This window comes from Saccopteryx bilineata, chromosome 2, assembly GCF_036850765.1.
Source record: "Saccopteryx bilineata isolate mSacBil1 chromosome 2, mSacBil1_pri_phased_curated, whole genome shotgun sequence".
Taxonomy (NCBI): domain Eukaryota; kingdom Metazoa; phylum Chordata; class Mammalia; order Chiroptera; family Emballonuridae; genus Saccopteryx; species Saccopteryx bilineata.
In genome coordinates this window covers 341,779,665-341,804,487 of record NC_089491.1, presented here as the reverse complement: position 1 = coordinate 341,804,487, position 24,823 = coordinate 341,779,665, and the positions used below count along the sequence as shown (strand labels likewise).

The following is a 24,823-nucleotide window of genomic DNA, read 5'->3' as shown; positions in this document are numbered from 1 at the left end:
GAAACTGGTCGTGAGGATCACACAGTCTTCCCTATCTCTCGTTCTGACTGTGACTGGCCCGAGAGCCTGGCCTCGGTGTAAGGTTGTGTGGTGTGTCCACAGCTCAGGAGGGCTGGCTCACAGGACATCTGGGGGCTAAACCCAGCTTGGACTCCATCTGCTGATTCATCAGCTGGTGGGAGGACCTCTTCTAATTTGGACAAAGGCAAGATATGGATGCTGGTGGCCGTGCCTGATAGAGTGTCTAGCATTTCCTCCAAGGAAGGGAAACCACAGGCTTGGATGTGTGTTTCCATTAGCACCATGCCAGACGGCATGGGCCTTCCTGCCTGGGGAAGAGGGTGAGGGGTCTGTTAAATCTTATCTTCTGAGGAACATCTGCAACAGCTGTCGGCAGAGTTGCTTGCAGAAGCGGAATTAAGGAGGGGTGGGGTGTCTGATACAGAACCTGTTACACTCGGCTAAGGAAAGAAATTCTCCTGTTGGGCCCTAAGAGGAACCCTTGCATCCAAAGCTTGAAATGGTTCTCTGGGATGCTGGTAAGAACTCTATGGTTACCTGTGGTCAGTGACTGCCACCTGAACTGGGAGCTCAGCAGACCTCGTGAATAGCTAGTCTAACAATCATATTTTACACAAGAGGAAATTGGGGCTCACAGAAGTTCAAGAACTGGCTGAAGTCACAGAGCTAATAAAAGGTAGCAAATCTGGCATCTGATTTTATTTAAGTTTAAGCCAAGTGCCTTTCACTTGACTGCTGGGCTGTGGCTTCAAGGAGGGAAGAATAGAAGGGAAAAGGGTGTTGTTAAAAGAAGATTGGGGTGGAGAAGGAGGGACAATGTCGGACTCACTAGCACCGTGATTTGGCTTCTATGGAACGTTCAGGAATACAATACCGAGAACCCAGAATTGGCTTATTTACTGTTCTCTCCCAAAATTTCTAGATACGAACCTCCTGGTTTATACATTTATGTCTACTTCTGCTGCCACAAAGGTTAAGGAAGAAGGTGTAAGAATAAGAGTTTACTTATTTCTTTTTTAAAAATATAAAGATGGCTTCCTGTTGAACCGAGGGTCTGGTAAGACAAAAATATGGCATCATTTTCAACGAGGTTTGAAATTTAAGGACTTTCTGCAAGGCACCAGCAGAACATCAGAGCAATCAAATCAGTACCACTTGGCGCTATTCCTACATTCTTAAGTCTTCACGGGATACTCAGTACATTTAAAGATGTCAGAGTTCACACTTAACCCACTATGTTAAAAATGGGCAAGCTAAGTGTGTTTTACAAATAAATGCAGTTCCCCAAATCTGGGTTTTTTGTTTCAGGACCAGCCATGCCCGCACATGGCAAAAGCAGGTGAAAGGGGAGGCCTGTAGCGGGCAGGCCCCCCCCCCCCCAGCTGTCATGCAGGACTTCCGGTGGGCGGGACTTCCGGTGGGCAGCCCATCCTGGGATCGGATAAGTGAGGTTGCATACCTGTGCCTCTGGTTCTGCGCAGTCCGTTGGGGTTTTAAGTGAGAACGTCCACCTCGCCCAGAGCTATGGCCCTGTTGTGTGTTGACCCTTCTCAAGATAGGCAAAGTGAACAATAGTATTCAAGCTTTCACCGGGGTAACAAGCATATTCTTAGTCTGGGCACCAAAATCCGTGCTCACAACAGACATTTCACTGCTCAGGTTTGAAAAGCTGAGTCTTTTCATTGACTCAGTGTTTTGTTGACGGGAAAGGAAATCAACAAGTTTCCAAAAGCCGTCAGTGGAGAGTGCCAGTTACAGATGTGGGGTGTGGGGCAGTTTTAGGGCAAGCCTGCTGAGGCTCCCTCTCCCCTGGGTTGATGCCAGCAGGCAGGCGTCTGTGTCTCCAGCACAGGTGGCCCGATCCACCAGTAGCTCTGTGTGCTTTTCCTTGCCGGTGAGCTGTGATGAGCTGACAGCTTTGCTGCAATGGGTGTGGCCGCAGATGCAGACACAGTGACAGTGAGGTTTCCAGTGGCTAATTTGCCTCAGAACTTTAGTGATCGTTGCCAGTGCTAAGGGCTTTGTGGTTGCTCAGGAGTTTGTCCATGTTTCCATCATCCACATGGTGAAAGGAGGTAGGTGGCCTTGGGAGAGGCTGCCCCAGGCTGCTAGGTTCTTGTGGTTCTGGATAAAACCACTCACAAATCCATCCCATGGCGTTAGATGTGTCTCTTGTAAGCCGAGGGTGTGACTAGACCAGTGCCTGGAGCAGTGACCTTGTATCACCTGTGAGGACCTCAGGCCTGATGCCCTCATCCACACATACATAAAACTACCTGCACCACACCCTGCCCAGTTGGCTCAGTAGTAGAGTGTTGGCCTGATGTGTGGAAGTTCTGGGTTCAATTCTCAGTCAGGGCACACAAGAGAAATGACCATCTGCTTCTCCACCCTCCCCCCCCTCTCTAACTCTCTCTCTCCTCCTCCTCCCAGAGCTATGGCTCAAATAGTTTAAGCAACTTGGCCCCGAGTGCTGAGGATGGCTCCGTGGCCTCACTTCAGGCACTAAAATGGCTCAGTTACCGAGCAATAGAGCAGTGGCCCCAGGTGGGCAGAGCATCACACCATAGGGGGCTTGCCAGATGGACTGCAGTCAGGGTACATATGGGAGTCTGATTCTGCTTCCCCGCCTCTCACTTAATATTAAAAAAAAAAAAAGAACTACCTTCACCTTGTGTCTCCACTTACATAGAGGCAGCAGACCCTGGAAGTGGATATTCCTGCAGCCTGACTCACCTCATGCTGTTATTTTGGACCAGAACTCAGAGCTTCTGGCAGCAGGTTTAATGATTGAGTGCATCCCCTCCAGGGCCCTTTCCAACTAGACCACCCTACCTCGGCCACCCTTCCCACAATTCCCCCGCCTTGAGGAGAGGCCAGGGATGGAAAATTCTACCCCTGGTTGTGATCATCTCTACAGAGTCACATGGACCCCAGCTCCAGTTTCCACAGATAGTTTAAAAAACAAAACAAAACAGAACCTTCCTGCCTCCATGGCTTTGTTGAGTGCCCAATAGCAAAGAGGAGCTAATTTAAAAAATCTAAATAAAAATAACCAAGTCTCAAAGTGCTGGGGCAACAGGTTTTATAAATTTGAAAAGACTGATTTGGGTTTGACAGTAAACTGGTTGCCCGGCCACCAAGCAGCGTCAGGAAGTGCTGGAGGCGCCGATAGGGGTCCACAAAGTCCAGCTGGGAAATGGGCAAGCCAGAGCCATCGTTCTGCAAGACCGAGTGCCTCAAAATATGTGAATTCCACCCTGGGTGTGACTCACAGTCTGTCCAGCCCAGTGTTGTGGAGTTTGATAGAGTAATAATTTCATTCAATGATTTTTGAATTCATGCATTTGCTCAATAGCAACACATGTTGGGGAGTGCCCTGTGGTGTCACCCCCACCTCCAGCCAGGATGCTCTCTCAAGTCCCTTTGGGTGTATGGAGCTGGCATCACCTTCTGCATCATGGCTGCTCTCCGCCGGGCTGGCGGGGCCCCACGTGCATCCAGCTCGGATCTGTGAGCAGGCATTGGGCTCTCACAGGCAGAAAAAGAAGCCATCCGTTATTTAAGTTTCTTTTCACTTAATGTATCAAACTAATATGCTGAGGTACTTTCTGTATCACCAGGGACCATTTGGTGGAAGCTTGCATGGAGTAAGCGTTTAATGTTCACTGAATGAATGTATAATAAAGCAGACTCGCTGAACACTTAAGTAAATATGGCTTATTAGAGGGAAGACAGCATGGTGTCGTGAGGAGAAATCACGCCTCACTAATCTCCTTGAGTTCTTTGAGCAGATAAATAAGCATATGGATAAGAGCAAACCACGGAACCCAATTTAATTTGACTTTCAAAAACCTGTGAGAAAATCCCACTCTAAAGATGGGTTTGTTTTTTTTTTTAATTGAGTCACTAAGGGTTGTTTTATCATCAATACGGAATTGGCTTAAAGACCGTAAATAAAACTAAAGTTAAGTGGATACATTCCCAGATGGAAAAGTATAAACATTGGGGTTTTCTTAGAGATCAAATCTCTGATGGGTCTTTTTCCATGTTTATGAATGATCTAGAAGAGAAAGTGTACGGTATAGAGACTCTGCAGGTTCAGGCAATGCCGCGTTCTTCAGGGGCGAGTGTCAGGTTGATGGAGACTCAATTCAGTTTGAACAAGGGTAATACCAGAGACGGAGTAGCCATGATGTGTTTGGGCCATGGAGTACAAAAACGAAGTACAAGCCTGGAAGAACTAATGATCAAGTTCGGTGCAAGCCATAGCTGCGACAGAAGGTACCACACGGAATCAGTTGTGAAAGTGAGTGATACCAGCGGTGAGTGTTATAAACAGAATTCAGAGAAGGGGAAAAGGACATGTGGAGTGAGGGAAGGAAACCTTCCTGGAGGAGGCAGAATGGGAGGAGAGGCTGGAAGAATAGCTAGGGTTTGGATGGGTGCCAAAGAGGTGGAGGACTTCCTTTATACAGCAGCCGGTGCATGGTGAGTGCTTGTCTTGCCTACATGTGAGGCAGAGTTTATACGTGTGATTGCATTTAGCCTTCAACAGCCCAGGGAGGTAGACCATATCCCCATCTTCCAAAGGAGGAGGGGTAGGCTTAAAGGAGTTAAGTAATTTGCTCAAGCTCACGTCATTAGTAAATGCAAGATCTACTGTTATACTGCCTCCAATTTGAGTAGGAGTGTCAGCATGAGCAAAGGCACTGGGGCAGGGCTTTCCAGAAGAGGCTACAGAGAGAATGGAGAGGCCGGTCCAGCTGGAGTGACAGCTTTTATTGGGGAGCAGTGAGAGGTGATATTTGAGGATATAAAATGCATCTAAAGTATCAAGGCCCTTAAATCTTATTGGGGGAACTTGAACTTTCTCCTGAGGCCACTGTATTGAGTGCAAGAACCATATTCTGAGTTTGGGGACTAGGGACCTTACTTAGTCTGGGGTTGGAAAAAATTAAGGAGGCCAGAAAAATGGTTTAGGGGAGAAGTAGACTGAAGCTAGGGCCACTTTGTTGGTGCCCTCTGCTTGCGCGTGTGTGTTGAGTGAATGTTTGCTCCTAATATATCAATTACAGGGCAGCCTCTTCCAAGTCAGCTGTCATGGTGATGTCTGGGTGTCACTTGAAACAACAGAGAGACACATGCCTGCCAGGTCCCATCTCATAGCTCAGGGGCTATGGGTACTCAAGCCCCTGGCCAGCTCAGGAAGTGCCTTCACTGCCTGCTGAGACAGGGCGTGGCGGTCTGGGCCCTCTGACCGACTGTCTTCCCCCACTTTTTTTTTTTTTTTTTACAGAGACAGAGAGAGAGTCAGAGAGAGGGATAGATAGGGGTAGACAGACAGGAATGGAGAGAGATGAGAAGCATCAATCAGCAGTTTTTCGTTGCAACACCTTAGTTGTTTATTGATTTCTTTCTCTTATGTGCCTTGACCGTGGGCCCTCAGCAAACCAAGTAACCTCTTGCTCGAGCCAGTGACCTTGGGTCCAAGCTGGTGAACTCTGCTCAAACCAGATGAGCCTGCGCCCAAGCTGGTGACCTCGGGAACTCGAACCTGGGTCCTCCGCATCCCAGTCCGATGCTCCATCCACTGTGCCACCACCTGGTCAGGCCCCCCACTTCTTTAATCAACACTCTGAGCACCAGTCTACAGCTGCATTTAACCATCAGGCTCTATCTCTAAAAGCCCAGAAGACCTTCAGGGGACTTTGAACAGGGAATGACAACAAGATGTTTGCACACAAGAATCTGGAGGCAGCATCAGTTAACCTTCTGCAGTGTCTTTCAGCTGTCCCTCCAGGTCACCTTCTCCTGGTGGCCAGGTGGTGCCTGGAATTGGGCATGATGCCCCGGGGGCTGGAGGATGAGTGTCCAACTGCTCAATGAACCCTGGCAGTCCGGAAATGTCACCTGACACCGCTGCTCCAGTCATGGCAGTAAAAAAGAGGCCTGACCTTGAGTTGGGAGATGGCATGTGAATCCCTGCTCTGCCTCCCATTAGTCACGTGACCAGGGTTGCCACTTCACTGGGTCTCAGTTTCTGTCTGTGTACGATAGAGATGATTCTTGTACCAGTCTCATAAGTTCTCGTGAAATTGAATGAGAACAAAACACTCTGGGTGGCTCAATGGGTATGGAACATGGGGTGGGGGTGGAGCTATGCAAATTTATTTAAGACTCAACACCCACCCTCCCCCGCCTCCGAGATCTCTCACCTAATTAGTCTTCTCCCATCCCCATCCTAGATGGCACAGAATTTTCTATAGTAATAACACTCACCCTACCATAATTGCCTGTCTACCTCTGTCACTAGACGCTGAGCTCCTGAGGACAAGGCTGAGTCTTCTATCTCTTTATTAGCAGCACCTAGATAGTGCCTGGCATTCGGCAAGGGTGCAGATGTTTGCCAAGTAACCAACAAGACAGTGACTTCATGACCTACTATTCCTATAGGAACGGAAGATGAGTTTAATTTGACAAAAAAAAAGGGGGAATTTGGCACATAGTGATTCTCTGAATTCTCACAAGCAAATGTTTATTAATTCACTTTAGACTCTTTTTAAGAATCAACATAAACGTTGGTCTTCTCTGCCAGAATTCCTATCTCCCCGCTTTGGGAAACTATGGACCACACTGACCTCTGCCATTTTCAGTCGCCTCTTCCATTCTCTGGGATTTCTCAGCGAAGATAAGAAGAGGAACTATGCTTTCTAAAAAGACGGGGTACTTACATCCTTTCCGGGGCCGGAGGCTTGATACTGACATCAAAGGGCTCTCTTACAGGCTCCTCCTGCTACTTGGGGACAAATTTCCCTTGTGATGTTGCTGGTCTTTTCTTTCCAGCCGTAAGACTTTTATGTTCTCTGGGAATGATGTCAGCATAAGAGGCTCAAAATTTTGCCTTTTCTCTGATATTTATTAACCTTGCTGGATCTTCCAATGATTTATGCCCTCTGGATTCCTCTAGCTTTAAATACACAGCTTAAAAAAAACCCCTCCTGGTTTTAGGATTTTTATTAACTGCAACTTCTCATGAGTTTTAGCTGCCTGGAAGCATCTCTTCAATGTAAGTGCCCTTCCTTTGTACCGGTCTGTCCACCTCTTTTGAAAACTTGAATTTGCGGGGGCGCTCAGTTTCGAGTCGAACTGATCTAAAGCTGGTCAGAGACCCAATCGTGTCCCTGTGGGATGAGATGTGCAGTCTTTGCATCTGAGCATAACTCCCCATCCACTGGATGCAGGAAGAAAACTACATACCATTCTGTTGGTAAAGTTAGCGAAGTTCTCCACCAACACCTGCTTGATCATGTCCGGATCCGAGATAACGACAAACATCCGACGGCCGAGATAGTACCTGGGACAGATACAAGAGTTACTTTGAAACGCGTTGTATTCATCTATCCATTTATCCTTTCCAAAAAGAATTTGCAGTGGCTTAGACTGAAGGATAAACAATAAATAGGAAGTAAAGATGCAGAGAAGAAGGTGGAATGCGTGTCCTGTTCATGAGGAACAGTATTGACGAGATGGTCTGACGTTAAACTTCATTCTGACATTTATGGAATCCAACCTTGTACTATGGAGTCCCTGGAGATTCTGGGATGAAAAAGGCCGAGTTCCTGCCCCCAGAGAGCTCACAATAGAAAAGATAGATTTGTACATTTAACCCCTGCCCCAATAAGGAATGCATAAGACCCAGCAGTGAGACCAAGAAGGAAAATGTTAGAGGCCTCTGTTGTCCATATTGTCCCAAAATGGGGAAGATAGGCATTCTGGGGGGGGGGGGAGTATAAATAACTTTTATATATTGATTCTTAGAAAAAGTCTGAAGTGAATAAACACTGAGAATTCAGGAAAGAATTAAACCTGTTGGGGAAGGTCTGAACATCTGGTTGCCACATCTGTATGTGATGAAATTCAACAGATAGTTTGACATTAATGAAGAGATAGGGGACAGGCTCAGCCAGTGAGCTGGCATGAGTGACCTCTAACTGAGACGGGCTTGCCACAAAACAGTCCCTGCCACACCTGCCGCTGGCAACCTCCACTTTCTCATCTGGAATTTCTGATCTCTTTTCCTTAAATGAAACACTGCATCAAATAAAACTTTCAGGTTTTCAAACCTGAGCAGGGAGATTTCTGTTGTGAGAATGGTACATTCATACAGCAGAATACTATGCTGCAAGATAAAAGACCCCAAACTGCTAATACTTGTGTGATTTGAGTGAATCTCAAGGGACTTCTGTGAGTGAAGAAAAATCACTCTTAAAAGGTTTCATGTATCTTTTTGAATTTTGAAAGTTTACTTAAAAAATATCGTCTATAATCTATGCTCCTCCTTTTGAGCAAAAGATTTAATATTCTACTATTCAATTTATATCACAGTTTTGAAATAACAAAATTATAGAGAAGGAGAAGAGTTAGTAGTTGTCAGGGGTTAGGAAAATGGTAGTGATAGGTTGGTTTGGCTAGAGAGCCTTGTGGCGGTGGACAGTTCTGTGTCTTGGCTGCGGCGGTGGTTACGCAAACCTACACATGTGGTATAATTACATAAGATACTACACACACACACACACACACACACACACACACACACGGAAACCTAGTAAGATCCAAATAAACATTGTGGATAGTACCAATGCCAAATTCCTAGCTTTGCTAATGTACTCTAGGTTTGCAAGAGGTTATCACTGGGGAAAATGGAATAAATGGCCCACAGGACCTCTTTGTACATTTTTTTGGAGGGGGTCTTTTTCCAAAGTGAGAAGCAAGGAGACAGACAGACAGACTCCCACATGCACCCAACTGGGATCCACCCGGCAAGCCCACCAGGGGGCGATGCTCTGCCCATCTGAGGCATTGCTCCTTTGCAACTGGAGCCATTCTAGCACCTGAGGAGGAGGTCATGGAGCCATCCTCAGTGCCTGGGCCAACTTTACTCCAATGGAGCCTTGACTGTGGGAGGGGAAGAGAAAGAGAGAGAGAGAGAGAAAGGAGAGGGGGAAGGGTGCAGAAGCAGATGGGCGCTTCTCCTGTATGTCCTGGCTGGGAATCGAACCCAGGACTTCCACACGCCAGGCCTATGCTCTACCACTGAGCCAACCAGCCAATGCCTTTCCATACATTTTGTTTCACAACTTTCTGTGTATCTATAATTGTCTCAAAATATATTTTTAGAAAACTCACTTGGGAGCTTAATAAACTAGAGAGTCATAACTCTCCTCTTCACCAAGTTAGATCTAGTAGGCATGGGTGGGGCCTAGGAATATGTATTTTAATGGGTTCTCCAGAGTGTGATGCCAGAAAACTGCTCCTACACTGAGAGCACTGCCCGAGGGCAGCGGCTAGTCACAACCACCTGTCCATCATTCAGAAAATAAGGATGCCTGGCCCCACCCAGAGCCACCTGACCAGGGTCTCTGGGGTGGGACCCAGTCTCTTCTAATTGTAACAGGCTGCCCAGGGGATCCTGATATGATAACAATAACCAGGTTGGGGGACCCCACTTCCCAAATTAAAAACCTCATTCTGTATCCAACCAGTGTTTACACCATTCCTATTTTCCCAAATTCTTAATTCTACAAGGAAAACATTTACACTGGGGTGTCAACATATTTGGGTAATATATTTGTATTGATTTAGTTATTACCAAAATAATTTTACACATAATCTGAATTTTCAAAAAAAATACCAAAATAAATATTCCTACATTCCAATGAAAGTTGGCCTCCCAAGTGGGCACTTGGGGAGTCTTTATGTGTTTTTCTAGTAATATCGCTAACGCTAAAAACAATTTTGTCACAATTTCTTTAGAATTGCCTCAGAGCTGGTTTATGAACCTCGTGAGAAAACTGGCCCCATTTTACATGTAAATTGTGTAATCTTGTGAATTTATATTTACCCCAGAATTCATCTGTATTTTGAGGAGCTCTGGGAAAGATCTTGAAAAGCAAAATGTATAAACAAATCTCCTTTTCCAGGTCCCCCTTTTTGGTTCCTGGGTCACAGTCTCTCCGGTTTCATCTGCCCAGCCCTCCCCGAGGTAACACCTCCCCCCCCATCCAAAATAGCACCCCCCCCCCCGCTTCCATGCAGTTCTGGAGCCTCTGTCAGTGATAGCAACCACTCCATCCCTCTGGCCATGGGGATGGACTCACCATCCAGGCATGGCCAGACACAGTATCTCATCTCCTTGGCAACTGTGACTGGTCCACAGGGTGGATACATGTCCCAGTCAGGGCTAGGCAGAATCTTTCATTAGGATGTACATGTGGAGGCTGGGGTGGATGCTCTGTCTTCCTCTTGGAGCTGCTAAGCTGGGAATATATGAACCTAGGGCTGTTGGTGGCCATCTTTCTAGCCCATGGCAAGAGCTCTCTGCAGAAGCTGCTAACAGAGATTATATAAGATAAATGGAGTGTGGAGGAAGTACATACAAAGTCTGGTTCGAGGTTTTTTCCTCTTGCCATCTTCCCCAGATCCTCCAAGCATAAGTTAGTTTGTAGCTCAGTTCATTTGAGTTGGGTTTCCAGCATTGTGAACCTGAAGATCTCACTAACATGGTGCCCCCTTCTCGACCCCGGGCATGCCTTGTCTCATTATGCTTCTCCAAATGGACGTCTACAGAGGGTCTGGCCTTAGTTGTGTGCACAAGTATGAATGTATTGCAGCGTCCTGTTGCAACGGAGGCTGGGTCCAGGGTCACCCAGCCCTGCCACGCACTCAGAAAACCATCTAAGGCAAACTCCATAGACACCCTTCATTCCAGCCTCCTCGTCCCTGAAATATGGGAGGGAAGCTGGCAGTCTCTGCGTTTTGCAGCTGCAGCTGTAGATCCTATAATTCCTATGAATTAAAAAGGAAATTAAATTATGGTCTTAGAATATCAAGTCAACTCTCTGCGGGGTGTGAAGGAACTTCCTATCTTCATGAAATCAGTGAGGGCAGAAGGGTTGAGGACGCTTCTCAGAACCTTTGAGGGACCCACCATCATGAGCCTGTGATGAGTGCTTACTACCTGCCAGGCCTTGTTCTGAGTGCTTTGCTTGTATGATCTCATTTAATCCTCATAAAAAAAATGGATGTGGTAGTTGTTATACCCACTTTTCGGAATAGTGGGTATAAACTCTCTGAGGCTTAGAGAGTTTAGGTAAGCTGCCCGAGATAGAGACTTGAGCTCAGTGTGACAGCTTGGGCCCTTGACCATGCTGTCATCTACTCCAACAGACCTGTCCCAGGCCAGCCCCTGCAGCACAGCCCATGTGCTGAGCAGATGTGTGTGAGGAAAAAGCCCGGCTCCCACTGTGTCCATGGTCTTTTAAAGGTGGGAATTCAAAGCAGCTTCCTACTGAATGAACCAGAATCACCCACCAGCCCAATGACCAAAGTAAGTTCTTGCTTCCTCTGATTTAAATGTGTATATAGTCTCCTTTCAGAGCAAAAACTTCTCAGCCATTTGTGCATGTATATTTATTTATGCACATAAGAATTTGCTTGTGCAATCCCAGTGCACCTGGTTGAAGAGAAAATTGAGGCAGATCAGCAAAGTATTATTGCAGACAAAAATAACACTTGTTTAATTAGTCATTTTCTTTTTTTAAAAGAAAAGAAAAGAACTGTCCAGTCAGTTCAACCAAAATAGTTCACAGCTGCCTTCTGGGGAACTGAGGCAGGGTAGACAGCTGGTGTTAGCCAGGGGGCTGCCTGGCCCTGTTCCAAAGACCTGCTCCCATCTGGGGTGACCAAGCTCTAGAGGCTGTTCCTCGGGAGGCACCCGCACGGAAGGGTGTCCAAGAGACACAGCTGAACCGATAAGCACATTGTGAAATGGCCCAGAGGGTTCTGTAAATAAATGGTAGTCTCTCCATTAGTTCATTCAACAGGCGCCTTATCCAGTTCATTCTCTGTGCCAGGCACTATGCCGGGGCCTGGGAGTCATCTTCCCAGAAGGACTTTGCAGGAAGATATATCAGATAGCTAACAGGGCATGTATCTGGAGCAGGAAGTTCTGGGCGACTGTTCCTTGTCATCACATCGTGTATCTCATGTTTAAGTGGTTTATAATGAGTGCCTATGACTTTTGCAATAAGAACAAGAAAAAAGAGGGAAAAGGAAATTTCTCCCTGGAGTGTCCCGTCCCCTCTGTGTTTGTCAAGAGTCAGGGTGGCTGTGGGGACTTGGGTTCAAGGCCCTGCCCTGTGCTTTAACAGCTGTGTCACCTTGAGCAAACCACAACCTTCCTGAGCCAGCTTCTTTGATAAAAGAGGCTGTTATGTAGGTCAGATGGGAAACGCTTAATCCACAGTAACATGTTAGGCATGATAGACTCCCCATCAAAATTGAGGGGCCCTGCGCCCTCCAGTGGGTGGGCCACACCTGCTAGTGCCACTTATAGAGAACGAAGAAGCTAGGTTAGGAGTGCTCTCAGAGACCAGATGACATACCACACACCCCACGCCCCCATGTCAGCAGAAGGACTCTAAGCATGCATCCAGAGACCTGGTTTCCAGGCAGAGACGGAAGGGTTGATGAGCGCCTCCAGCAACCCTGACAACTATGAAACACCAAGCATCTGGGAAGTCCTTGCCTGGGTGACAGTCTGCTCTCCCAGCAGGTTGAGGATATTAAAAGGGTAACTGTGGTCCTGACCTTAGGTCTAACCTCCGCTCTGGAATCTAGATGTGGATGTGTCAGAAAGCTTAGTGGGCAATGGTGGCCACTGGCTCCCAGAACACTCAATTGTGAGTGTCTGAGATTCTCAACTTCCCAAAAGTTTAGCAAAAAGCTAACTAGAAGTCCAGGGCTGGGAGCACATGAGTATTCAGCTTCCCCAGGGGCTGGCCCTGGGCTGGCAGCCTGCACCATGCTGTGGATAAAGCATGGCCCGGGAGCCATAGGCTCTGGCCCTACCTGGCTCACTGGGCACCATGCTATCTAGTCTGCCATTAAAGCAGGGTGTTTTGAGTTAGCTGAGTGGCAGAGCAGACTCAAGCCTCTAGGGACACTTTTCTGGCAGAGTTAGTGACAGTCTGGGAGCTGCTTTCTCTGGACTCCCACTTGTCACTCCAAGCAGGGTGTGTCTTACCTGCGTGGGGAAGCCTCAGGGCACTCCTGCCTGGGGGCTGACCCTGAACTCACATACCCTCCAGGGGCTGATGGACAGAATCAGCCCTTTATCATCCCTTTCCCTCTCTGGGGTGCCTGGGGTCCGTTTGGCATTAGTCTCCTGCCTTCCTCTGGTAGGTAGACCTTTGGTTCCTCTGTTCTTGGCCAGACTTCGGACCTCCCATTCAGAGATGTTTGTCTCTGTCTTTCTGGCTGGTGTTCCTATTTGCTAATTGTCTACAACTGGGCCCTGGCTCGGTTTGTCCACCTAGGACTTTGTATAATGCAGATGTACCACTTCCGTATTTAAAACCCTTCAGTGGTTGATCACCATCCAGCCCTTTGGGAGTTTTCATGCAACGTCCTTCACACCCTGGCCCTTGCCTTGCTCTCTGGCAGCGTCCCTCCCTGTTTCCTGTCACCCAAGCACCAGCATTGATGACCAACCTGATTTACTGACACCCTCCACCATCTCTCACCTCCGTGCCTTTGCACATGCTGTTCCCCTGGCTTCCGGGAACAGCGCTCTTTCTCCTTCTCTTCCCTGGTTAATTCCTGATGGGTCTCACTCTGTAAAGGTTTGTTTTCTTGGCTGCCTTTCCACTTGATTGCGAGTGCTTTACTCACAGGGCCCTTGTCTCTCAGTTGTCTTTTTTCTTTTTTTCTTTTTTGTACTTTTCTGAAGCTGGAAATGGGGAGGCAGTCAGACAGACTCCCGCATGTGCCCGACCGGGATCCACCCGGCACGCCCACCAGGGGGCGATGCTCTGCCCACCAGGGGGCGATATTCTGCCCCTCCAGGGCGTCGCCCTGCCCCTCTGGGGCGTCGCTCTGCCGCGACCAGAGCCACTCTAGCGCCTGAGGCAGAGGCCAAGGAGCCATCCCCAGCGCCCGGGCTATCTTCTGCTCCAATGGAGCCTCGGCTGCGGGAGGGGAAGAGAGAGACAGAGAGGAAGGAGAGGGGGAGGGGTAGAGAAGCAGATGGGCGCTTCTCCTATGTGCCCTGGCCGGGAATCGAACCCGGGACTCCTGCACGCCAGGCCAATGCTCTAACACTGAGCCAACCGGCCAGGGCTCTCAGTTGTCTTTGATGTCTGGCGTTTGCTGCAGTGTCAGGCATGCAGTAGGCTTCCCATCATTTTAATGGAGTGTGCTCCATGTACTGGGGTGTCCCAATCCTGCCGCTGCCGGGTCCAGGCCTGTCTCTCACTTGGACCCCTGCAGTAGCTCCCAATGCGGCTCTCAGCCTCCAAACCAACTCCCCACTCACGGCCAAATCTAACTTTGCAGAACAGAAGCTGACCATGATGTCCCACTCCAGATAAACTTCTCCATTGAAGCAACGGGTCCGAGCATCCTGACCTGGTAACCAGGGCCCTCGCCGGCGCTCGCAGCTGCTGGCCCTGCCTCACTCCCCTTCCACCCAGGTTCCTAAACTTTCTCAATTCATGGCACCCTCATGGCTCAGTAATTTTTCATAGCCTCTCAAGGCCAAAAGAAGTCCCTGACACTCTTATTTTTTAACTAGTTAAGTCCAAACTACTTAATAAGTATTTATGTTCTAACAACTTAGTGGATATTTGAAGAAGAGACACATAAATTAAAAGTAGTTTTCACAGTGACCAACAGATGTCGCTGTGTTCCCCATGAAGAGTATCCCAGGAAGCCCTGTGAATTTGCTGTGGCACCCTAGGGTGCCTTGGCACATAGTTTGGGAACCACAGCCACACTGTTGATATATATAGAGTTATTTGTAGTTCCCAAATTGGTAGTTTTTCTCCAACTTTGCAGGTGAGTTTTCCTCTGGTCTTCATTTTGTTGTTAGATTGGAAAAGGCTTTGTGACACTCAGGTCACCTGTCCCCTCTCCCGTGGGGCATTCTGGGACCCTTTCCTCTTTGCAGTCTCCATAGCCCTTGTTCCGTTCCTCAGTTGAGTTGCCTCTCACTCTGTGTTCTTGCTGCTCTTTGAGAACAGAGCCCCGCCTTCTTTCCCTTGCAATCCCCCAGAAGCTAGAGAACACCCTGCACGTTCACATGAATGAGAGGATGGTTTTGAGCCTGACTTTCTGGTCCTGGGCAGTCACTTCTTACCCTCCTGACTTTCCACTTCCTTTGGCTTTGAAGCCAGAGTTGAAATCTCAGAACCTTGTTTCTCTTGACTCACCTTTATCCTCCATTCCCAAAGCCACCCAACCCCTGTTTGTTCTAAAATGTGTGGCCCACTCTGTTCCTCTTCCACACTGTGGCGGAGGCATCCACTTGTGGGTCTGCTCTACTCCGTGCCTCCCTGTGTGGCCGGGGCAGGTGAGTCTTGGGGCTAGCTGTATATGGCCACCTAGACGTGCAGAACGCTGAGATCGCCTCCCTTCTGCAGTCCAATGGCTCTGCCAATAGACAGATTTCATCTGAATCATGGTTTCCATGATGTGGTGACATTGAGGTGTGATGCTCAGATCCGCCCCAGGGAAGGACTTGTTTAGTTGCAGAGAGTGCAGTAAGCTGAGGGTCTCTGCTTTTGGCTCCTTCAGAGTCTGCTCAGGGGCACAGAGCCCCTTTACCCAAGGAGAACCCGCATCTGGTGACTGAGCTATGCAGGAGTGTAGCGGTCTGACCATTTTGTCCTGTTGGGGGATGTCTCTGACAGCTTCCGCCCCTTTCCTTCACAGGTACTGATCTTTATTAAACAACTTGCACCCCAAATTCCATCTCAGTGTCAGCTTCCGGAAATCCACCTGCATCGTGTACCTTTAACCAGCTCAGAAGCCAGTGGCAAAAAGTATAATGATGGACATGCTCAGCCTGGACACCGAGCCTTTCCATCAGGCGATGACAGTCGACTGACCCACCTTTGTCCCCATCTCCAGCTGTCAACATCCCTTCCTCCAACTATTCCCACCCCACGGTCTTTCTCTAACCAGTCTCACTGGGAAGAACAATTTTTTTCTCTTTCCCCTCACCTCCTCGTCATTCATCCTTCAAGACCCTGCTCAAGTACTGCCTCCTCCGAGAAGCCTCCTCTGCCTTCACTGGCCCATGATCCTACGCAGTTTGTGGCTTCAGGTTGCTGGTTCAATCATGTGGTTTTCAGACACTTAACTACTTGGCATTGGTTTTCAGACACTTACTACCACCTGGCATTCCTGGGCGACTTGGCCCATATCATGTGTTTCTTCTAAATTAGATGCCAGATTCCTTCAGGAAAAGAGACATGAATGCTACTTTTTCAGAAGGGAGGGGTGGCCTCTCCCTCTGCTGTCAGCTCAGGGCTCCACCTAGAGCGGAGCTGAGACATCTGTTGAGTGACGATGTGTGGAGTGGGACCAGCAGCATGTCCTTCCAGACTTGGGGGCAACTGGCCTCACTGTCATTGTGCTCTTAGAAGGCCTGGACTCAGACCCTGAGATGAGTGTGGGAAAGGTCATAGACAGGGGGAAAGGACACCCCTCCCAAAATGAACCGAGAACTGATCATAGACAGAGAGAGCACTGCTTTTGGAGTTAGAACGTGGTGACTTTGGGCCAGTCCCTTGAGTTTCAGGGTTACAGTCTGACACCTGGTAGATTTCCCAGGTGTCAGGCAGACGGCAGGTCTCACTGCCCTTTTTTAGGGACCTTCTTGGCTACAGCTAGGAAGATGCTTGGTTGGTCCGGAAGCGAGTTTCTAAGTGGAGAGAGTAGGGCGTTGATGAGGACGCGGGCCCAATGTCACACACTCAGACCTGAGTTGGGAGAGCTTCTCCATCTGCAGGGCGCAGTAGCCCTCCTAACCCTGGTGAGTTACAGCGGTGTGGGCTACTGTCACGCTGCTTCTCGAGCAGAGCTATAGTTAAAGTAGGGAATTAGGCAGCCAGGGGGAAAATTACCTGAAACAAACCTATGACGAAAAACCTCTCTCTTCTATTGGATATACGTGCCCATTTAATTTATTCAGTTAATAAAACGTATTCCCCAGAGGGAGACAGGCAGAGAGGTAAGCTACAAACCAACCTGCCTGCATGAAACACGAGTATATACGTGTATCTCCTAACAGAAAAAAAAAAAAAAGGAGGTAGTAATTAAGAGCTATATTGAAGTATACAGAAATCCTGAAGGACACTGAAGATTACAATTCCAGTTACTGTCCTTGGCGCCAATGCAATTCAATAGGGACTAGATAAATAAAAAAATAAAGAGAAAACAAATTCAGAACAGATGTTAGGCAAGCAATTTTTTTTCACAGTAAGAAGCATAAACGTGAAGAACAGCCTCTAAGGCAAAGCTGTTGATGCAAACAGCATCAAGACACTAAATAAATAGTTAGATGGCACTACAGGGACAAAGAAACATTAAAATAGTCATTGGCTGTCCCTGAGTATTTGCGCCTACACAGTTATGCCCAGGCATGTAGATTCTCAGGCACTGGAGGGAATTGTGTGTGTGTGTGTGTGTAGTGGTGGGGGTCCCTGTTGCATAGAATACATGTGGAACATATATTTATGCAACAGTATATAGTAAGATCTCTTCTCAACAAATGATACATGGACTCAGAATATGAATTAAAGGGTGTGAGGAAAGCCAGAGCCAGTTCTGCAAAGACGCTGTGGCTAGGGGAGGGGCCCAGGCCGTGGGAGGAATAAAGTGCTGTTCTCGGCTAGATGTCAGCAAGCCGAAGAAAGGAGAATTTAATGGCAAAAGAATTTTAGACCCAGGTGGGGAGACACAGGAGGCAGAGAAAAATAAAAAGACATTAAAGCACAGATTATGGTGTTTTAGAGACAGAAGGGATCTTCAGGGTGGTGATTCCAGCCCAGCACCCTGCCCCCAATGTCAGAGCTAGGAAAACAGGTCCAAAGAGGTGAGGTGACGATGCGGTGGATGCCACCAGGACACGTGCCGTCATCCGAGAGCTGCCCCTTATCCAGGAGGAAGGGGGAGGACCCAGAGAACTCCTCGCCAGCGTTTCTGAGGACCCATGTGTGGGACTAGTAAAGGTCCCTCCACAGCTGGCCAGGGACAGGCTTCAGAAATCATCACTATCCCAGGGCGGGATCAGAGGAACCGGAATTTGAACTCCTGCTCCTTGGGCGGGCTGCACTGATAGGGGCCGCTCAGAGTTCCTTTCTCACAGCAGACCTTGAGGCCGGAGCTCAGTGACTGCTCAAAGGAAAGGATGATGGTTCTGGTCCCATGGCTCAGAACAGCTGAGCTGAAACCAGAACCCTGATCTGGCTACCAATCCGGTGCTCCCTCTGGCACCCTCAGCCAGTCCCCAAAAGTAAGGCTAGGGGAGATGAGACGTGAGCTAGCAGCCCAGTAAAAGCCCAAAGCGTGGCCCAAGTGATGGAGCCCCCCCATATCCTGTGGGTCCCAAGATGGCCTGACATGGTCATAAATCAACTATACTTTTATGGGCTAACTGCTGAATTGATGGAGCACCAATGGGGAAAGATTACAGAGCCCCCCACCCAAAGCCCTGATTTTAGGAGGGCAGACTTCCCCCAATACCCTTTCCTGATGTCCCAGGGAAATCATACTGATTACCAAAATCAGCAAAACAAGACCTTCCTGTTGTTTGAGGTTTCCTTGGGGACACATCTATCCTGAATGACTCTTTTCATCATGCAGCAATTATTTACTGAGCACCTGTGATATGTCAAGCACTGTTCTAGGCACACGGGAAACCAGAGCAAAGAAGAGACAGAGTTCCTGTCCTCACAGAGTTTGCGTTCTAGCAGGAGAGTAGGACAACCAACAGATAATGACATGACCTGTTGTCAGGCCGATGTCCTAAGGCAGGAGCGTTGGGAGTGTCCAGGGAACAATAATAAGGGACAATAGAACAGAAAGGCTTTGGATTATTAAGGAGAACTCACATAGGTCTACTCTCACTGCCTACTAAACTATATCATTCTCCAACTGAAGTCACTTATGTTTACATATAAATTAAGGATAATATGATCAGCCCTCCCGAACTTGCAGGGTTGTTGGGATGGTCCCATGAGATACTGTATTGAAAGGACAAGACTCATCCAGAGGATGGAAAGACTGTTAGGGATTGATAACATATACTAAGTGGCCCCAGGGAACAAAGATATATGTTTCTTACAGTTATAAAAGCAAGATATGTAGCCTATAGAATTTGTGCACAGGTCCAATCAAGGGCCTTTAGATTTATTTATTTATTTATTCATTTTAGAAAGAGGAGAAAGAAAGAGAGAGAGAGAAGGGAGAAGCAGAAACTATCAACTACCATATGTGCCTTAACCAGGCAAGGCCAGGGTTTCAAACCAGCGACCTCAGTGTTCCAGATAGATGCTTTATCCACTGTGCTGCCACAGGTCAGGCCATAAAGGACTTTAAAAAGATGTCCACAACAGGTTCTGGCCAGTTGGCTCAGCAGTAGAGTGTCAGCCCAGTGTGTAGATGTCCTGGGTTCAATTCCCAGTCAGGGCACACAGGAGAAGTGACCATCTGCTTCTCCACCCCCCCCTCCCTTCTCTCTCTTCCCCTCCTGCAGCCATGGCTCAGGGGGAGCAAGTTGGCCCCAGGCGCTGAGGATGGCTCCATGGCCTCACTTCAGGTGCTAAAAATAACTCGGTTGCTGAGCAACAGAGCAATGGCCCCAGATGCTGGAGCATCACCCCATGGGGGCTTGCTGGGTAGATCCCTGTTGGGGCACATGTGGGAGTCTGTCTCTCTGCCTCCCCGCTTCTCACTTAAGAAAAAAAAAGGATGTCCTCTCCAGCATTGTTTGCTGGAAGCCACTGGGTGTCACATTCTGGGAGAGTGGATAGGTAAGATGGGTGGGGAGAGCCCTGCACAGGGGCAGTAGTTAAATGCAATAGACTCGATGGGGACAGAGACACGATGTATCTTGAAAACATAATGCTCAATGAACACACTAAAGAACAAAATGAGATATGACACAACTGTTGGCATAAGCTAAAGATGAGCACAAAACGAGAATGCACAGTTTGCAAGAACATGTATCAGAAAATAAACATGAAGCACAGTTGGGGGTGTTGTTGAGGATAGGAAGCAGACTCTGAGAAAAGTATGGGAATAAAAGGAATAAAGGCACTAGCAAAACATAGCAGTGTGTTCCCAGTGCTCCAGGTGTCACAGATGCACAGGCGCATACACACGCACATGCACACGCACACGCACATGCACACACCTGAACCACACCTGGAAAAGGAGGAAATCAAAATTATTGGTTGCAACATTGATAATTCACAGTGGTGAAGTAAACTATTCTCATCAATGGCTTTTTAAAAAAATGTAGAATTCTTTAGGAATAAGATGTCGCTACGTATCAGATCAGCATTTTCTCTCAAAGCCTGCTCTCCGTATTCTAGTCCCAAGAGACATTCCATAAAAACAAACCAACAGAAACGGTCTGTGGTCAAATAAACACCACATACTCAATTTCTCACTTGGAGGTTTCCCAGGCACATTATGCCATGAAAGGTTCTGAGAAGTTTTACAATAAAGAGACCTGTGTCTCTTTGATCAACCCAGTGTTTCCAGCATTTGACCAGGGGGAACCCCCCCTTTATTTTTCCATGTAGTGATGATTGTTATTGGAAATGTTCCAAAGGGCGCACTGTAGGAAATGCCATGTTCGATGGCTGAAGGCTGGGAGGCTGGGTGTTCCAGGTTTCAAGCACAGCCTGGGACTCATAACCTCTCCTCTCCTCCTAACGTGCTGGGTCATCCTTAGAGGGCTGGGTCCCTAAGCCACCTTGAACCCAGTGTCTCATGCATTTGAACCACGGTGTAGATGGAACTGTCTTTTCCTCTGCCATGTTCAGCCTCCTCATGATGGCAGGAATGACCATTCTGTCTGCAGAATTCTGAGCCAGCGTTGGTGACTAATGTTGGCTCATCTCCTATTCCTTACAATCAGTGAGTGTCCAATTCTGCTGCAGCAGGACAGTTCCTACATAACATTTTTCTATTCTTTTCCTTATGTTTCTTTTAAAAATATTAAAAAAAACTTTCATTGAATTTATTGGGGCAACATTGGTTAATAAAATTACATAGGTTCCAAGTATATAATTCTATACTACATCATCTAGATAGGATATTACGTGTTCACCACTCAAAGCCAAGTCTCCTTCCATCACCATTTATCCCCCCTTTTCCCTCTCCTACCGCCCCCTCCCCCTTTTCACCTGGTGACCACCATACTGTTGTCTGTGTCTATGAGGTTGTTTGTTTGTTTGTTTAATCCCTTCACCTTGTTCACCCAGCCCCCAACCACCCCCCTCTCTAATGCTGTCAATCTCTTTTCTGTATCTATGAATCTGTTTCCTTATGTTTCTGATGATTCAAATCATTGCAATCACTCCAGTGGGCTATTGGAATGGTTGTTTGGTTGTTTGTTTGTTTATAAATTCCATCCTCCCTCCACCCCTGGCCTTTCCCTTCTCTACTCTGGGTATCTGCATGGCTGCCTGCAAGTACCCCACTTCCTCAGCACCATTCCTTAGGTCTGTCTCCTCCCCTGCCACTGCCAAAGCTGTCCTCTCTATTGGTGTCCCAGACGTCACACCTTCCTGGCACACCCTCGGCCTCTACTCTCCCGTGTTTTATTTCAGCCCAAGCCTCTAAACTTTCTCCCAAACTTATGTGCCAGTCACACAGGCCACTTGCCATCTCTCTTGTGTTTGGGCAGCGATGGAGCCTCTCCCAGTGAGCACGCTCAGTGCAGAGACTGTGGGGACAAAAGGGAACTGAACAGGTCTCCTCCAGCAAATGGTCACAAAGCTGGGACATGTGCCTGTGACAGTAGCAGAAAAGCTGTGCTAAAGAAACACAGAGAGAGGAGTGACGTCACGGAAATGGCACCGTGAGAAGCGCGTCCGACAGCTCTCCCCTAAATCACAACAAATTTATCAACTAGAAACAGAAAAATTTATCCTCGGAGCATTCCGGAGTTCCACACAAACTGAAAGCAAAAGGACTGTTATCACTTGAATCTGAGAGACGAGGGTGTGGAGGAAGCTACCGCAGCAACGCTCATTCAAGCCGCGAGGGAGTGCGCCTGCGGTGAGTCAGCCCATATACTTGGGAACCGCGAGCCGCCGTGAGCGGCCGACGCGAGCCGCCACCGCGAGCCGCCATGAGCCGCCGCGCCGCGAACCGCCACCAGGAGCGGCCGCCACGAGCCGCCGCCGCAAGCCGCGGCGAGCAGCCGCGCGCGTGCCCGGTCAGGTTGAGCACCGCTGACGTTCCCAGCGGCCCGCACACTGCGAGTGGGGGTCGCCGGCCACCGGTGCCTGGAGCGCCCCATTCACGCGCATGCCTTGGGCATTCCACGCGCCCAGGGCGCCCTGCTGGCCCGCACACCCAGGGGGCTCCATTATCCTGCGCCTGGTGTGGTCCAGCCGCCAGCGGCCGGGCGAGCGCAGGAGAGGCTTGGGAGATTCTCTCCGTGGGCGGGGCACCTCACCCAGCCATTCAAGCTAACAATCAAGCATTGGGGGAGGGGCGCGTGCAGGCAGCCTAAAATACCTTCGGAAGCACAGCTGCGACCCAATCACTGAAATTAGCTTAACCCATAAAATCTGCGCACCCTCGGTTCTAATTGATAAGATCTCTCTCAGTTCAGCGATCCAAGACAAGAGGCGTGATATTTTTTAAGTGCCTCTCGCTAAAGGGGCGGGGGCAACGTCTGATTGATAGAGCCTCCATATTCAGGGATAAACGCTAACAAGAAGGACTTGGCAGATAATAAGGTCTATACTACACTAGTCGTAAGCAGAGACTAGTGCCTCTTCTTCCCTGCAAAAACAGGCTACAAAGTGTGGAAAGCCTGGGTTGAGAGGTCCAACTAAATGATAGGCGCTGAACAGTCACCTTGAAAACAATTGACTCCCACCCCCGCCTGATTACACTGGAGGCCCTGACTCTCAGAGCCTTTCCCAAAGCCTTGCACTGAGTGGGGATAGAGTGGGGATTTCCCAGCTCTTTGAGCCTCTTACTCCCCAGGCAGAAGCAGTTGCAGCCTTATAGCTGGATCACCAGGCTGCTAATTCAGAAAGGGGGGACTAGGAGAGAGAATCCAGGAAAGCAAACTCTCTCATCGTTGGACCCTGCAAACGCCAACAAGCCTTTACTTCCAGCAAGACTAAAGCCAATTATATGACATTGCCATAGAATCCCATCAACTGCAAATCCCTACCTAAGAGTGACACAGGGGCAGAGCCTGGGGTACAGAGTCACCGACTAGGAAGAGGGAGAGAAAAGAAAAAGGAAGAAGTTAACCTCTCAAAATCAAGAAAAACCCACAGACTTTACAACTTGATCCACTAATTTTGTTGTTGTTGTTGTTGTTTGTTTCTTCTATCTTTTTGCCTTTATTTCCTCCACCTCGGTCCTTCTATTCTCTGCCCATCTTATGCTTCCCCTTTCTTGAACTACACTACCCATGAGTGTTGCATTTTATTTTTCTTCTTCATCCTCACCCTCCTTTAAGGTTATACTCCAAAACACTTAACTCTCACTCTCTCCTCTTTTGTTTTTTTTTTTTTTGTCTTGCTTTATTTTGTTTTTTTCTCCTCCTATTTTATTTCTTCCTTCATTTTTCTCTTTTTCTTATTTTTTCCTTTCTATTCATTTTTTCTTTTCTCATTTTACTTCCCTCCCATATAATCCTCAATCACAAACAAATTAGTTAATTTGGGACTCAAGGCTTTTTTTTGGCTTTATTTCTCTTTTTTGCTTTTATTTTTTTTTTCTCTTGTTTGTTTATTTTTGTGGCATTTTGGGTCCTCCCAACCCAAGGTCTCCATTGTATTTAGTCTTCGCTCCACTTAATACAACAGATTTTTACTTATTATTTTTATTTTTTCTTCTTTATTATTCTTTTTTGGTCCTTTTTTCTGATTCCCTCTTATCCCTCTCATTATATCTCTTAGTTGACCATCACTTACAAGCAAATCATCTTATGCTTGTCTAAGATTTTCTTCCTTTTTTTTTTTTGCATTTAGTAGGTCCCTACTCCCTTTTTTTTGCCCCTTGAACTCTTCACCCCAAATCAGGCCCTCCATTATAGGCACGATATTTCCCTGAGGAGGGGAGAGGAGGGAAAGAGAAGAGAGAAAAAAAGGGGGAAATAATAAATTATTACTGTTTTTTTTTGTGGGGTGTTTTACCCTTTTTTTTTTTCTTTTTACTCTTTATTAATTCTAATTAGTGCTATCAATAAGACCACCCTCAGATGCCGATAAGAAAGAGGAAATCGAATATTATGGATACAAAAGAAAGAGAGGTAACACAAATAGATGTGGAAAAATCTATGGAGAAAAGACTTAACATATTGGAAGCCTTGGAGCTAAATGACAGAGAATTTAAAATAGAAATCTTAAAAATACTCAGAGATATACAAGAAAACACAGAAAGGCAATATAGGGAGATCAGAAAACAACTCAATGAACACAAAGAATATATTACCAAGGAAATTGAAACTATAAAAACAAATCAAACAGAAATGAAAAACTCAATTCACGAGCTGAAAAACGAGGTAACAAGCTTAGCTAACAGAACAGCCCAGATTGAAGATAGGATTAGTGAAATAGAAGACAAACAACTTGAGGCACAACAGAGAGAAGAAGAAAGAGACTCAAAAATAATAAAAAATGAGAAAGCCCTACAGGAATTGTCTGACTCCATCAGAAAGAATAACATAAGAATAATAGGTATATCAGAG

General features: G+C 47.5%; 1 protein-coding gene across 3 annotated transcripts in view; it reads right to left on the bottom strand.

The window, feature by feature from the left end:
• TBXAS1 (thromboxane A synthase 1) overlaps positions 1–24,823 on the bottom strand; it is a 139,565-nt gene that overhangs the window by 65,339 nt on the left and 49,403 nt on the right. For all 3 annotated transcript variants that reach the window (XM_066255277.1, XM_066255278.1, XM_066255279.1), the window contains exon 4: positions 7,282–7,378. In XM_066255277.1, the coding sequence (XP_066111374.1) occupies positions 7,282–7,378 (97 nt within the window). The remainder of the gene's footprint in view (positions 1–7,281; positions 7,379–24,823) is intronic.